We start from the raw sequence: 14,034 nt of genomic DNA on the forward strand, positions 1-14,034 counted from the left end.
CCCACCAGGATGCAGACCTGTCTGGAGATGTCTGGATTTTGGGGTGGGGGTTCCGAGCATGTGCCCACTGGGATGCAGACCCGCCTGGAGATGCCTGGTGAAGATATTGACCAACTTCCCCTTGACCCTGAGGCAGCACAGGGCAGACCTGCCCAGGGGAAGAAAGAAAAATGTTCTTTCCCAAGAACAGAGCCAGGGGCTCTTCCAGAGGGAAGGACTCCTGCCCCCAGCGTGAGCGGGCTCCTCCCAGCCAGGCCCTGAAGCGAACATCCCTGAACCCCTAAAACGCGTGAGGGCATTTCAAAGAGGGCTGAGGTGCCATGGGGACCAAAGTTAAAAACATGCAGTTATTGCTTTTAAAGCAATACCACAAGCCTCACACCCACTAGGATGGCAACTATTTCAAGCAACAGAGAATAACAGAGGAGGCAGAGAAACTGGAAGCTGTGAAAAGCTGATGGGAATGCGGAATGGTGCAGCCGATGGGAAAAGCAGTGTGCGGCTCCTCAAAACATTCAACCTAAAGTTGCCATCTGGTCCAGCAGGTTCATGGAGACATTTGCACACCAGGCTCACAGCAGCATTATTCCCAACAGCCAAAAGGTGAAAACGACCCTAGTGTCCATCGACTGACGAATGGATACGCAAAACGTGATGTATCCATAAAGGGGAGTCTTATTCAGCCTTAAAACGGCAGGAAACTCTGACATGTTACAGCATAGATGAACCTTGAAGACACTATGCTAAGAGCAATGACCCAGTCACAAAAGGACAAATACTGCATGATTCTTGAGGTCCCTAGAGAATCAAATTCTTACAGACAGAAAGTAGAGTGGGGGTTGCCAGGCTGGCGGCGGGAAGGAATGGGGAGTTAGCATTTAATGGAGACAGAGTTTCAGTGGGGGAAGATGAGAAAGTCCTGGAGATGATGGTGTGGCACCTACACAGCAGTGTGAATGTACCACTGCATGGAACACTCAGCAAATGCCTATGCTGGCAAATTTTATGTTATGTGTATGTATTTTACTACCTTAAAAAAAAAAACAAACGACATCATGAGTCCTGGGGAAACTCGAGTCCTGGTTTTTTAGTACCTAATGGAATACGTGGTGGAAACTTTTATAAAATATTTCATTAGAGGCAGTTTTATCTTTGGAGGAAATCCGGATTTTCATATGTGAATTTGCTTAAGGCTGCTCTACTGGTGTTCCAGCTTAGCTTTGGGTCTTTCTTATTTGTAGATGGGACATTTATTCACACCAAATATTCTTGATTTTGAAACTAATCAATGAGTCACAAGAATACATGGATACCTACCACATGGCAGGTAGAGTGAAAGAAACAAAAGCAGAAATAACACATATGCTTGTGTGTTATGGTTCAAGGGCTGAACTGTATCTCCTCTTCTCCACATTCCTATATTGAAACCCTAACCCAACTGCCTCAGAATATGATGGTATTTGGAGATAGGCTTTTTAAAAATCGATGAGTAAAGTGAGGTCGTATGGGTGGGCCCTAGTCCAATATAACTGGTATTCTTGAAGAGGCAACGAGGACATAGACACACACAGAGGGACGACCACATGAGGACACAGGGAGAAGGTGGCCATCTATGAGCCCAGGAGAGAGACCTCAGGAGAAACCGACCCTGCACGCACCTTGATCTTAGACTTCCAGCCTCCAGAACTGTGAGGCAATCAACTTTTAAGTTTTCAGCCACTCGCCTGTGGTATTTGTTCCAGTAGCCCTAGGAAACGAATACACTATTCCATTTCCAAAATACTCCTTAAATCCTTAAAGCAACCCTGCAAGGGAGGCCTCACTGCCCTCTGCTTATAGACAAGGAAATCAGGGTTCAGACGAATGGAGTCACTCACTCAAAGTCACACAGCTGGAGAGTGCCAAGCTGCCTAGGTCCTTGGCTTCTGACCCCGTGTGCTATTTTGGAAGTTCTGCCCCGAGGGTGGGAAGAGCGTGAAAGTACAGGAGTCCCCCTTATCCACAGGGAATACATTCCAAGACCCCCAAACTATCTAGATGCTCTGAACTGCAGATAGTACCGAACCTTGTATACACTGTTTTTCCTATACACACATCTCTATGATGCAGTTTAATTTATGAATTAGGCACAGTAACAGATTAACAACAATAACTAAGAATAAAATAGAAAATTATAACAATATACTAGAATAAAAGTTCTGTGAATGTGGCCTCCCTCTCTCTCTGTTTCTCAAAATATCTTATTGCATGTAATATTTTGGGACCGCAGTTGACCGCTGGTAACTGAAACCTGAGATAAGGGGCCACTACTGTAGACAAAACAGATCACAGCAGCAAAGAGAGAACAAAGCTCTGAACCGCAGAGCTAGAAGCCCGAGGCGGGGGAGGTATGGCAGAGGCCAGGGAAGCCTGGCTAAGGGGGCTTAGCTGGGATCGGGGTCTCTGGAGGCCCTTCTTTGGGGGTTATTATAGCCCTAATGAGAGCTAACATTTCTGAGCATTTAGCATAAGACAGGCACTCTGGTAAATGCTTCCTGTGTGCTGCTTTGTGTAAACCTCGCAGCAAGCCTACAATGCAGGTGTCAGCATTGTGCCCATTGCACAGATGAGGAAACCGAGGCTCAGAGAAATGAAGCAAAGTCTCCGAGGTCAAACATCCGGGGAGAGGAAGTGCCTGATTTTGAAAGGTCTGTCTGACTCAGAGACCCTGCTGTTGCTCACTTCACAGCAACGCTGAGGGTGTGTCCTGGCTCTGGAATGGAGGAATGGAGGCAAAGGGAAAGGCACCAGCTCCTTCACAGGCAAGGAGAGGTCTGGGGTTCCCAGACCTGGGCTGCCCCCTTCACCAGAGCTCTGGGTGTCGGGACAACAATCATATGCCCCGGATGGCTCAGGCATGGGCTCCCCGGCAATGTCCTCATGTGTGCAGATTTATGGTTGGCAGAAGGCCGACTCCAGGCCATGAAATACCCTCCCTCCCACAAGGAAGGCAAAGCCCCAGAGCAGGAAATGATGCTTTCGTCCATTCACGCGCTCTCTGCCTCCTCTCTCCATCTCTCTTCCCCCCCCACACTCTCACATTTCACTTTCTGGCTGAGGATTGACTGGGCTCCTCAACCTTAATAGACATATTTATGTCCCGAACAAGAACACACCAGGACATGGGTTCAGCTCCAGGCACCACTCGGGCAAGTGCGACCCCTAGTGGAGAAACTCTCCCTCGTCCTTCAAGATCTCCAGCCTCACCTTTCCCAGGAAAACCAAGCCAGAGGAGAGGTGGGTGTCCTTGCCTGAGAACGTGCCTCTGAGAATGTGCTGGTCTTCTGGGTTTCTTTTCTAATTTCCGCAGGTTGCCACTTGCATACCAGAGCTGGAAAAAGCCACAGGCATCTGCTGGTCCTGGAGTTTCAGGACCTGAACATCAGCCTGGCCGCCACGTACTTGGAGCCAGGCCCGCTGGGATGGAGCACTTCCAACCTCACACAGCCCTGCCCAGGGGTTCCCAATCTGGGATAGACATTAGCACCAGCTGGGGATGTTTAAAGTCTGCTGAGGCCCTGGATAAAGTATGCTCACCTGGAACCCTGGCAATGTGCCTCCCCCCACTCCAACCCCATTCTACCCAAGGTGACCCTAGTGAGTAGCCAGGGCTGAGAACTGCTGGTCCAAGCCGGAAATGCTTGCACAGGAATCACTCAGGGTGCTTCTAAAAGAGGACGTTTCCAGATCCAGACTTCAACCCACTGAATCAGAATCTCCATGGGAGAGGGAGAGGCTTTCGGCCTGCATTTTATTTTATTATTTATTATTACTTTTGTTTTTTGAGACTGAGTTTCATGCTTGTCGCCCAGGCTGGAGTAAAATGGCACGATCTTAGCTCACTGCAACCTCTGCCTCCCAGGTTCAAGCGATTCTCCTGCCTCAGCCTCCTGAGTAGCTGGGATTACAGGCACCTGCCACCACGCCCAGCTAATTTTTGTATTTTTAGTAGAGACGGGTTTCACCATGTTAGCCAGGATGGTCTCGAACTCCTGACCTCAGGTGATCCACCCGCCTTGGCCTCCCAAAGTGCTGGGATTACAGGCATGAACCACCGCGCCCAGCCTGCATTTTAAAACAAAAACTTGAGGTGACGTTGGCAAAGCACTGGGTGACTCATCTTTAGGAGATGACAGTGGGGTCCAGGGAGGTGAGGAGACAGTCTCAAGCCTTGCAACTCGAGGACAGCTCCCAAGTCATGGCAGCCACTTCAGAGGGGCTGTAGGGGCCGGAGAGGTGGTGCCCTGGCATATGGTCCCTGCTCATGAGGTGAAGGAAGGGCTCATTCCTCATCCTGTGATCTTAGCTCCCTCCTCAGCCCCACCCCACAGGAGCCCCAGCAGGTCAGCTTGGCCCTCCCATTCATGAGTCCCAGTGGCCCCCACTGGCAGGAGCCCCCACTGACCTTGTTGTCCCACGCTCCTGTTTACCCCCCACCAACCACGTCCCCTGGCACCAGGTTCTTGGCCAGGCAGTTTCCTCCTTCCAGCACCCTGGTGTGAACAGGTCCTAGGGGAGGTCAGAGGCCCCACAATTTCTGGAGCCCCCACTGTCTGGGACAGAGTTCCACCTCTAGGTTCCTCCACCTCCAGCATCCTGGAGCAGCTGGGGACCTGTCCCTCTGGGCTCCTCAGCGAGGCCCCAGGTCTGCCCCCACCAGACCTCCTCCTTAAAGTGCTGTGCTCCCATCCAGTGCTTGCCCACGGCCAGTGGGGACCGTGAGGGCCAAGAACTGGCTGAGAGGAGCCTGGTGTCATGGAGTCTGTCCGTTTCATCATCTGCAGTAACAGCTTCGTGGTAGTAATGGTGATGCACCCACCCCAGGCTGCTGGAGAATCCACACACTGTAGGTGATCACGCTATGTGAACTGCATCCTTCCTGGCTGGTGGCTGTCGTCACCCAGCACCCCTGCAGCGACTGCCCCCTTTCCGGGGGTTCTCCCACCAAGTCCCCACTCTCATCCTCTGCTGCCCAGACCTGCAGTTTCCCCCACCTACACCCCCATCCTACCGCTTAAGAGGTGTGTGTGTGAGCACTTTGTGCCTCAGTTTCCACCTCTGTACTCCGGGTGGCTACAGTCCTACCTCGGGGTGTTCTCACAGTCAGAGGAGTCAACACTGACAAGCTGGGTGGCAAGGGTTCAAGGGGAAGGAAGGGGGTGCACAGGTGGAGCCAGGGGGCTTTCAAGTGGGCGACCCAGAACGTTAGGTACAAGTCTCTGCACTTTCCTCTACACCTACGGCATGTACAACAGGCAGCGAGAACCTGGATGCAAAAGGTGGGCTTCGGTTAATGATATTTTATCAGTATTGGCTCATCAGTGATAACAAATGCACCACCATTGCACGATGTTAGTAATAGGGGAAATGGGCGAGATATGGAGACTGTCTACTTAATTCCCACTCTTTTTTTCTGTAAACCTAACTGCTAAAAAAAAATTCGGTCTATTAAAAACAAAACAAAAACATGCCAAGTGAAGAGCCTCCATGCAGTGGGAGCCGCCGACGTTCCTCGCTTTTAAGCCCCATCGTCACCCGATCCTTGTTTATGCACCTGGCCTGGGGACTCGGAGCCTCTGGAGCTGGGCTCTCGTCCTAGCGGTCCCCAAAGCGCCGGCCCACAGCGTCAGCCCCTCGCTTTTCCCGGCCCAGAGCTCCCGGCGCGGGCCCGAGCCACGGATTCATGAGGCCACAGCGCCCCCTGCGGGCCCCGCTCAACCGCCGGGAGCCCAGACCACGCGGGACTCCCCGGCTGCGCCCCGTGCTCGTCCTGCACGCGATGTCCAGCTTGTCACAGGTAACGACACGGAACAGCTCGAACGCTCGTGACTTTATTGCAGAAAAGCCCCGCAGTGCTGGAGCGCAGCCTAGGCTGGGGCTGTCCCTGCTGGCGTCCGCGGGACCCAGTCTGGCTTCTGTAGCGGGGCAGGGCGGGGTCCACGCAGGGCGCAGAGGCGGGGACGCGGCCAGCACGGGGGCCTTACTTGATGACAGTCGCTTACCAGTCCTGAACACCTTACTGGGGCTTAGTACTCTGGATGACCGTGCGAGGTCACTGTTACAGCCCTCTTTACAAATGAAGCGGCACAGAGAGGCCGCGTAACTCGCCCGAGGGTACAGTCGGTGAAGGAGTCCGTCCGGGGACCCCCTGCGAAGCTGCCTCTGCCCACTGGTTTCCGGGTCTGAGAAAAGGGCACAGGCGACACCCCGCCTTCGCGGCCCTTCTGGGCTGACACGGAAGTCGGGGTCGTCCGCGCAGAGGTGGGCACGGGGCGCAGGCGGGCGCGGCCGGCTAGGGCTGCAGCTCGTACTGCCTCTCGGTGGCCGTGTAGAAGTCCTCCAGCACCGACTGCAGGAACTCGAAGGTGGGCCGCTCCTCGGGCCGGCTGCGCCAGCACTCGGCGATGACGCCGCGGTACAGCTCCGGCGGGCAGGTGTCGGGGCGCGGCATGCGGTAGCCGCGCTCCAGGCTGCGGATGACCTCCGGGTTGCTCATCCCTGTGGCAGAGGAGACCGCAAGCGGGGGTGAGGGGCTGGGGTCCTCGGTGGGTGGGGGGCCCTGAGCGTCCCGCCGGGCACAGTGGGCCCAGGCAGGGGACAGCAGTGCCCACAGTCCCAGACCACTTCTCCAGCCTCGTGCGTTGCCTGGCTGCCCGGTCTCTAAACAGCCCTTTACTTACTTTTTATTGCCTGGGGAATGCCTAGAAATGAGGCTGCAGATTTTCTCCTGAGTACGGGGCAGGTCCTCTGAGGATGGGACCCTCCCTCTCTTGATTACCTGTGACCACCAGGGGCACAGCCAAGCCCATCACTCATGGGCAGCTGCCAGGTGCACACAGCAGCAGGTGACCCGGAGCCTGCCCACCTGTGGGGGCCAAGTGGCTGGAGCCCTTCGATTGGGGCTGGGGGCTGTCGTCCACGATTCTGGCCACACAGGAAGGGGCTTTGGGGAATCCACTATGAGTGCAAAGCCAAGGTAGGCACAACCTGTCCTCAACTGAGAACAAGCCATTGGGAGTAAACTTGAGTTCGGATGTGCCCTTTGTCTTGATTTCAGTTTGTGGGACTCATTTGACCTCTGCTGGAGGAAGGAGACACAGCCCTGTGGCCCAGAGCAATAGTGATGCAGGGGGCAGAGCTCCACCGCAGATGCCATGCCTGGGTCTCCGTCTGTGCTCTGGGACTCACTCTGAAAAGAACAGGGCAGCCACAGGCACCAAGGACAGGCGACCTGCCATCAGGGCCGGCCGGGAAAGCAGGGAGCCGCGAGCTGCGGGGTGAGCCACCTACCTGGGTATGGCACCCGCCCATAAGTGACAACTTCCATCAGGAGGACTCCAAACGACCACACGTCTGCTTTGATGGTAAAGACCCCGAAGTGGATGGCTTCCGGGGCTGTCCACTTGATGGGGAACTTGGCCCCTGCGGGAAAAGCCATGCAAGCTTTGGGAGGCCACGGACGGTGGCCCCCACCCTCCATCCTCACCCCTACCCCTGCTCCTGCTGTCCTTCCATCAAGCCCCCACTGCGGGGCCTCGCAGGGCGGGGCGGCCAGGCATGGCAGGGGAGCCACTACCACACACCAGGACACATGACCAGGTGAGTGCAGACACGGCATCTGCAGCACAGAAAGACGATATGGACACCAATACCACATAGTCACCCACTTTGGTTCTTTAAAAAGAGAGCGATGGCCTCAATGGGCAGCCACCACGTTTCCACCTGGGATGGAAAGGGCCTGTTTCACCTTACAGGGGCCTTGTTTAATTGAAAAGACATGGCCTGGGCAAGCCATTTAAACCTGCCCACGCCTCCGTTAGTCCCTTCCTGCAAAATGGAAATAGTGACACTTGTAGGTACAAGTAGGGCCGCTAGGAGGAAGAACTCACATCCGGCTGCCCTGTGAAGCACCTCAATGGCTGCAGCCCCTGCCAGCATTTGGAGCAGACCTCAGGGCTTGGCACTTCACAGCCTCCCCTGGCCTCCATTTCTCGGTCTCCCCAGCCAGCCTGAAGTCCCCGAGAGAACAAGCCATATCCTGTCTGCTTGTCATCTGACTCATAGGCTCAGCAGACACTGCTTGCTAGCTTGATAAATATATGTGACCCCTTCAGATTCTCTTGTGACATAGATTTCCACCTCAGTTATATTCACAGAGTAAAACAGTGCTCCGTGGACACCCTAATACAGGTTGGTTTGCTGCTCGCACATGAGAGCTCTGTTTCCCACAGCGTGCTCTGTGAAAGCCTAATTCCGTGGAAGGTTAATAGGGACTATATAAAAATAGTATTTGGGCATGGCTTACGCCTGTCATCCCAGCATTTTGGGAGGTCAAGGCAGGCAGATCACCTAAATTCAGGAGTTCGAGACCAGCCTGGCCAACATGGTGAAACCCCATCTCTACTAAACATACAAAAATTAGCCAGGTGTAGTGGCACATGCCTGTAATCCCAACTACTTGGGAGGCTGAGGCAGAAGAATTGCTTGAACCCAGGAGGCGGAGGTTGCAGTGAGCCAAGATTGTGCCACTGCACTCCAGCCTGGGTGACAGAGACTCCATCTCAAAAAAAAAAAATAGTATTTGGAGCTCAAATTAGTTTGGGAGGCACTAGGTGAGGCAAACATAAACTGTTTCTTTGCTGCAGGACTTCTCAGTGCCTTTAATATGTTGATGTGCACTGGGAATCTCCAAGACGGGGAGTAGGGTGGACTGCTGTTTCTCCAAACCTACCTTATCCTAAAGCTGTTCCTCCATGGGAGGAACTACCATTCTGCTGAACACATTTGGGTAAATGAAGGAAATGCTGATCTAGAGCTGTAGAAACCATATAGCCCTCAGAAGTCTTCCCTCAGGGCTGTGCTGGGAGAAGTTAAAGGGGGCTTTGAGGAGCTGGGGAAGATAAGGCCCTAGGTTTCCCTTGTGGTTAGGGGCTGTGCTTACCCTCTTGGGCCGTGTATTCACTGTCGATGATTCGAGCCAAGCCAAAATCAGCAATTTTGCAGCACAAGGCCTCAGACACCAGGATGTTGGCCGCCCGCAGGTCGCGGTGGATGGAATTCATGCGCTCAATGTACGCCATCCCTTCAGCAATCTGAGGGAACAGGCACATGGTGAAGGACAGCCTGGGGGCCTCCTCGCCAAGACCGAGCCCACACTGTGTCCCCCGCACAGCCCCTGTGGGCTGCTGGGGAAGGAGCTGTTTCTTGGATGGAGTAGAAAGGTGGCTGTGTTGCTCCTCAGCCGAATAAACTCCTCTCCTAGAAGCCCAGAACAGCAACGCAGCAACGTGGGCATCAGAGACACAGGGGCTACCTGTGCCCCTCCCCCTCCTCGTTCTCGCTCCACACAGCTGTGTCCAAGGGTCTGCAGAGACGGAAGATAGAAGAACACAGGCAGGAGAAAAGGAGAGGGAGGGAGAAGAGAAGAAATGGTAAGGAAGGAGGGGGAGGGGGAGCAGGAGGCAAGGACAGGCAGCTCTCACTGGCTGGCTGGAAGCACAGCTCCTGGAGCTGGGGGCCCTCGGCTGAAGTCGCTGACCTCTAGCAAGCTGCTTAACCTCCCCGAGGGGCCACAGTCCTGACCTGGAACGTGAGGGATGTGGTCTCCAGGGCAGGGGGTTGAGGCAAGCATTAGACGAGGTGATTTGTGACCAAGGACCTCACCCAGCGCCTGCCCCGTGGGGGCACCCAGGGAGCACTGGCAGATCCAGGTGGACAGAGGCTGTGAAGAAGAAGAGCCTTGTCTCTCCTCCCCTGATCACCAGCCTGGGCCAGGGATAGCAGCTGGTGCTACTTGGCACCTTTTAGCTGAGGAAACTAAGGCTTTATTCACCCAATCAATGAAGAAACTGAGGCAGAAAGCAGAGACCCCATTTACCTCTTCAGACATGCGACTTCAAGAAGCCAGCACTAGAATTGATTCCACTTCTCCTTATGCTTGCATTTCGTTGGTTTATCTATGAATCCATCTATCCATGCATCCATCCATCCACCCACCCATCCATCCACCAACACATCCATGCATCCATCCATGTATCCATCCATCCATCCATCCATCCATCCATCCATCCATGCATCCATCCATGCATCCATCCATCTACACGTCCATGCATCCATCCATGTATCCATGCATCCATCCACACGTCCATGCATCCATCCATGTATCCATCCATCCATGGATCCATCCATCCATCCACACGTCCATGCATCCATCCATGTATCCATCCATCCATGGATCCATCCATCCATCCACCCACCCATCCATCCATGCATGCATCCATCCATTCATCCATCCATGCATCCATCCATCCACCCACCCACCCATCCATCCATCCATGCATCCATCCACCCACCCACCCATGCATCCACCCATCCATGCATCCATCCATCCCCTTGCTACACCATTCAATCAATACACATTTACTAGTATGGGACCGTGGGGAATATAAAACTGAGTACTAAATATATCTGGGCAGCATCTAACAGTACTCGTTCTGATAACTAGTATTTATTGAGCAGTACCAGAAATATATTTAAAAAAATGTTGAGTAGGGCCCAGATCTGCTTTCAGGAAGAAGCTGCCCAGATCTGCTGAGCAAGAACAGTGCTTCCGGGAACACCTGAGCTAAGGGCTCTCTAGCAGTTTCTTGTCCAGAGAAACCGTCATAGAAATGACATTACACTTGAGCCATGGATGATGATAAGGATTCTGCCAGGTGGGAAGTGTTCAAGGCTTCCTGGGCAGAGGAGGCAGAGGGGTGGCGAGGCATGGGGCATGGGAACCGGTGGCATCTGGCTGCAAAGTGAGGCCCGAGGGATTGTGATTGCAGGGTTCTTGTGGGGTTGGCCAGATCTGGCCTTGGAGGAAAGGTCTGGCGAGACTTTGCATGGCTTCCTATGGAGTAAGAAAAGAAGAGCCCAGAAGGGCCGGGTGTGTGTCTGCTCATGTGTGTGTAAGTTTGCGTGTTTGTGTTTGTGTGAGTTTGTGTTTGTGAGTTTGTGTAAATGTGCTTGTGTTTGTGTGAGTCTGACTCTGTGTATTTGTGTGTGTGTCTGTGTGTCTGTGAGTTTGTGTGTGTGAGTCTGTGTCTATGTGTGAGTTTGCGTGTCTGTGTGAGTCTATGTGTTTGTGTGTTTGTCTGTGTGTGAGTCTGTGTTTTTATGTGTGAGAGTGTGTGTGTGTACATGTGTGCTTGGAGAGCCACTGGCGTGGTCAGCATGTGGTTAGAGGCTGCCCTTCTGGGAAGTTCTGATTTTCTGGCTCCTCACCCCCGATTCTGTGGCTACATCCAGGTATTAAACTCAGATGGCTTTTCACATCCTTTGCCCCTGGGTCACACGAGATTTCCCGAGGGGGTGTAGTGGGGATTGAATAGGAGACAGCGGAGGGTGAGAGAAGAAAGGGGAAAGGAAGCAGCAGCAGTGGGCAGGCTTATCACTGCCCTGGGGTTTGAAGCCGGTTACCAGCACTCATTTTCCAAAACCAGCCTGCCCAGATGGCTGTCTGCCCACCTCAGTGGAAAAAGGCGTTGTGGCATCAGTTCCTGCAGCGGCGCTACTGGGTAAGGCTGGGCGAGGGGCGAGGGGGGAGGGCTGACGTGGGTGGTGGGTGGGAGCGTTTCCTCTCGGTGGCAGCTGTATGTGTACGCACGTGTGTGCCTCACAGGCTGACCACAGACCAAAACTTTTCTGCTGAGAGTTCCAGTTTTAACAGGGCCACCAGATGTGCTTCCTGCCAGCTAGAGCTCTCGACTAAAACCCTCCTCTCCACTCTGCTCTTCACCCCATGGAGTCCAGAAAGTTCTGCATGTGAACGTGAGGGACACTGAGGACCAGTCCCGGGTAGCCGAGGAGGTCCAGCACTCGCAATTCCCTGGTGGCAGAAGGTGGGGCTGTCCTCCAGGGCTCAGAGAAGTCATGTCCCTGGTATCTGTGTGTAGCTCAGGCCTGCCCATCAGCCTGGGGTCGACGCCAGGGCTGTGCAAAGGCTGAGGGCCCCTGGGATGGGAAGTCCTACAGGAGATGTTTGTGGGCACCATCTAAGGAAGAGATGAGGTCACAACAGAACACACTTGCCTGCCGGGTTCAATGGAACTCTTGCTAACTCTGTGTGTTTCCCATGACATTCATTCGCCCTCTCTTCCTTCGGAACAGAATAGCCTCATTCCAACACAGCTGCCCGGGTCTAAGGCTCCATTCCCTGGGCTCCCTCACAGCTGCACAGGGCAGGAGGCACAGTGGCCAGGGTTTGCAAGTCCAAGTGCAGTGGGTGACCTTGGGATATCTGCCTAGAGGAAGGTGGCCTTCAGTACCCCCTGACTTCTCCTGCTGGCTGAGGAGAGGATGGGGTGGTAAGGCACGAGCGGCCATTGTGGGCAGCAGGTGGCACATGCCGCCCTTCCTCTGCACCTGGTACTTCACCAACCTGCGCCGACATATCAATCAGCCTTGGGAGTGACAATCTGCTCCCTTCATCTGTCTTCAGGAAATCCAGCAGGCATCCTAAGAAAAGAGAAGTTGCAAGTGCCCTTCTGCAAAGTGACCCACCCCTGATGATGCCAGCCTCTCTCTGGTGTGAGTGGCTCCCCATGGGGGTGGGAAGTGGGAGTTTGCACCCTCAGATCTCTCAGTGCATCAGGAAGGATCTACCTACTGCTGCCGAGTGCCTTCCACTTTACAAAATGCCAGTCTCAGCACCCCGGGAGGCAGCCAATATACCAGCAGTTGCCCAGAAGTTAGGTTTCAGCCAGGTGCAGGGACCTGTCTGAAGTCACCCAGCCGGGAGCTGGGAGTGGGACCCCAGTTCTGACTCGAAGTTTCATGCCCCTTCTTGTCTTTCCCCCCGTGTTGGCCTCGCTCCCTTGATCCCTGCTGGCAGACACCCTCTGCCTCTGAGGACCAGGCATCAGCAAGAAAGCACCAGAATGGAGAGAACTGTCCCCCAGGTTTGGTGCAGGGGACAAATGCAGCTCCCCCTGGAATCAGAAAGCTGGGAGGGATGGATGCTTGCCCTAGGGGCAGGCTAGAGGCACCCCCAGCACAGCCTCCGACCGGGGCCCCCTTGGTGACAGTTGTTAGGGAGCTATATCAACATGGGCATGTTAGGATCCTATAGGAGCAGTGTGCGGTCAGGGTCATAGGAGGGGTGAGAAAGTGGCATGAGAACTTGGCCATGCCGTGGACCTCAGAGGCCATCAAGCCCAACCTCTCTGGCCATCCTTGTAAAATATTCACACAGTTGTAAATGGCTGCATGACCAGGAAGCAGGAGACCTGGATCTAGTACTGTCCCTGCACACCTGGCCTGGTGTTCGTTTGACTTTGCGATGCTCTGTCCCTCCCAGCAGGCATCAAAGAGTGCTAGGCACAGAAGATGCACTCCAGAAATGCTGTCTGAACTGCTCCTGGGCTGAGAACACGGCTCTGTCAGAACCACTTCACCCTCCTGTTTCTCACCCTCCCTCTGTCCCTCCCCCTCCCTCCCTGCCCCCACACTGTGCCATGCCCTAGATCTGCAGGACCCCTTGGCCTGGTGAACCCACCGCAGCGGACCCTCCTCCTCCTGCTAAGCCCGGCCCTCCTGCCTCGCTCTGAGGATGCGGCTCTGCAGGGGGCACCACCTCTGGCCATGTACTCGGTGACAATGTAGACGGGCTCCTTGGTGACCACTGCGTAAAGTCGGACCAGCCGCTCGTGCTGCAGAGCCTTCATCACGTTGGCCTCGCCCAGGAAGGCTTCTGGAGACATGGTTCCCTCCTTCAGCGTCTTAATGGCCACCTTCATGTTGTTTTTGTAGTAACCTGAGCCCAGGGGAGTGAAGAAGCCACTCAGAAGACAGAGAGCTTGCTCGGAGGTGATCCCTTAACCAAAATCGGGGTAAGTGCCCAGGTGCCACCCCATTCCAGGTGCCAGAGCTGGAACATGCAGTTCCGGAGGCCATGGTTGTGTGGTGCCTACCTTGTGTTCCAGATCCCTTCTATATGGGGCCTCAGGCAGT

At 54.3% G+C, this 14,034-nt stretch overlaps 1 protein-coding gene across 4 annotated transcripts in view; it reads right to left on the reverse strand.

Moving 5' to 3' along the window:
- Nucleotides 1-5,850: 5,850 nt before the first annotated feature.
- Nucleotides 5,851-14,034, reverse strand: part of BLK (BLK proto-oncogene, Src family tyrosine kinase) — a 70,852-nt gene continuing 62,668 nt past the window's right edge. The window contains exons 9-13 of one of the 4 annotated variants that reach the window (XM_031014147.3): nucleotides 13,580-13,837; nucleotides 12,464-12,540; nucleotides 8,981-9,131; nucleotides 7,330-7,461; nucleotides 5,851-6,537 (exon numbers count right to left, since the gene is read on the reverse strand). In XM_031014147.3, coding sequence (XP_030870007.2) covers nucleotides 6,332-6,537; nucleotides 7,330-7,461; nucleotides 8,981-9,131; nucleotides 12,464-12,540; nucleotides 13,580-13,837 — 824 coding nt within the window. In that variant the 3' untranslated portion in view covers nucleotides 5,851-6,331. Of the gene's footprint in view, nucleotides 6,538-7,135; nucleotides 7,229-7,329; nucleotides 7,462-8,980; nucleotides 9,132-12,463; nucleotides 12,541-13,579; nucleotides 13,838-14,034 lie in introns of those variants that run through there. The other 3 variants (XM_031014146.3, XM_055349055.2, XM_055349060.2) reach the window with 3 other exon arrangements.

Source organism: Gorilla gorilla, chromosome 7, assembly GCF_029281585.2.
Source record: "Gorilla gorilla gorilla isolate KB3781 chromosome 7, NHGRI_mGorGor1-v2.1_pri, whole genome shotgun sequence".
In the NCBI taxonomy this organism is placed as follows: Eukaryota; Metazoa; Chordata; class Mammalia; order Primates; family Hominidae; genus Gorilla; species Gorilla gorilla.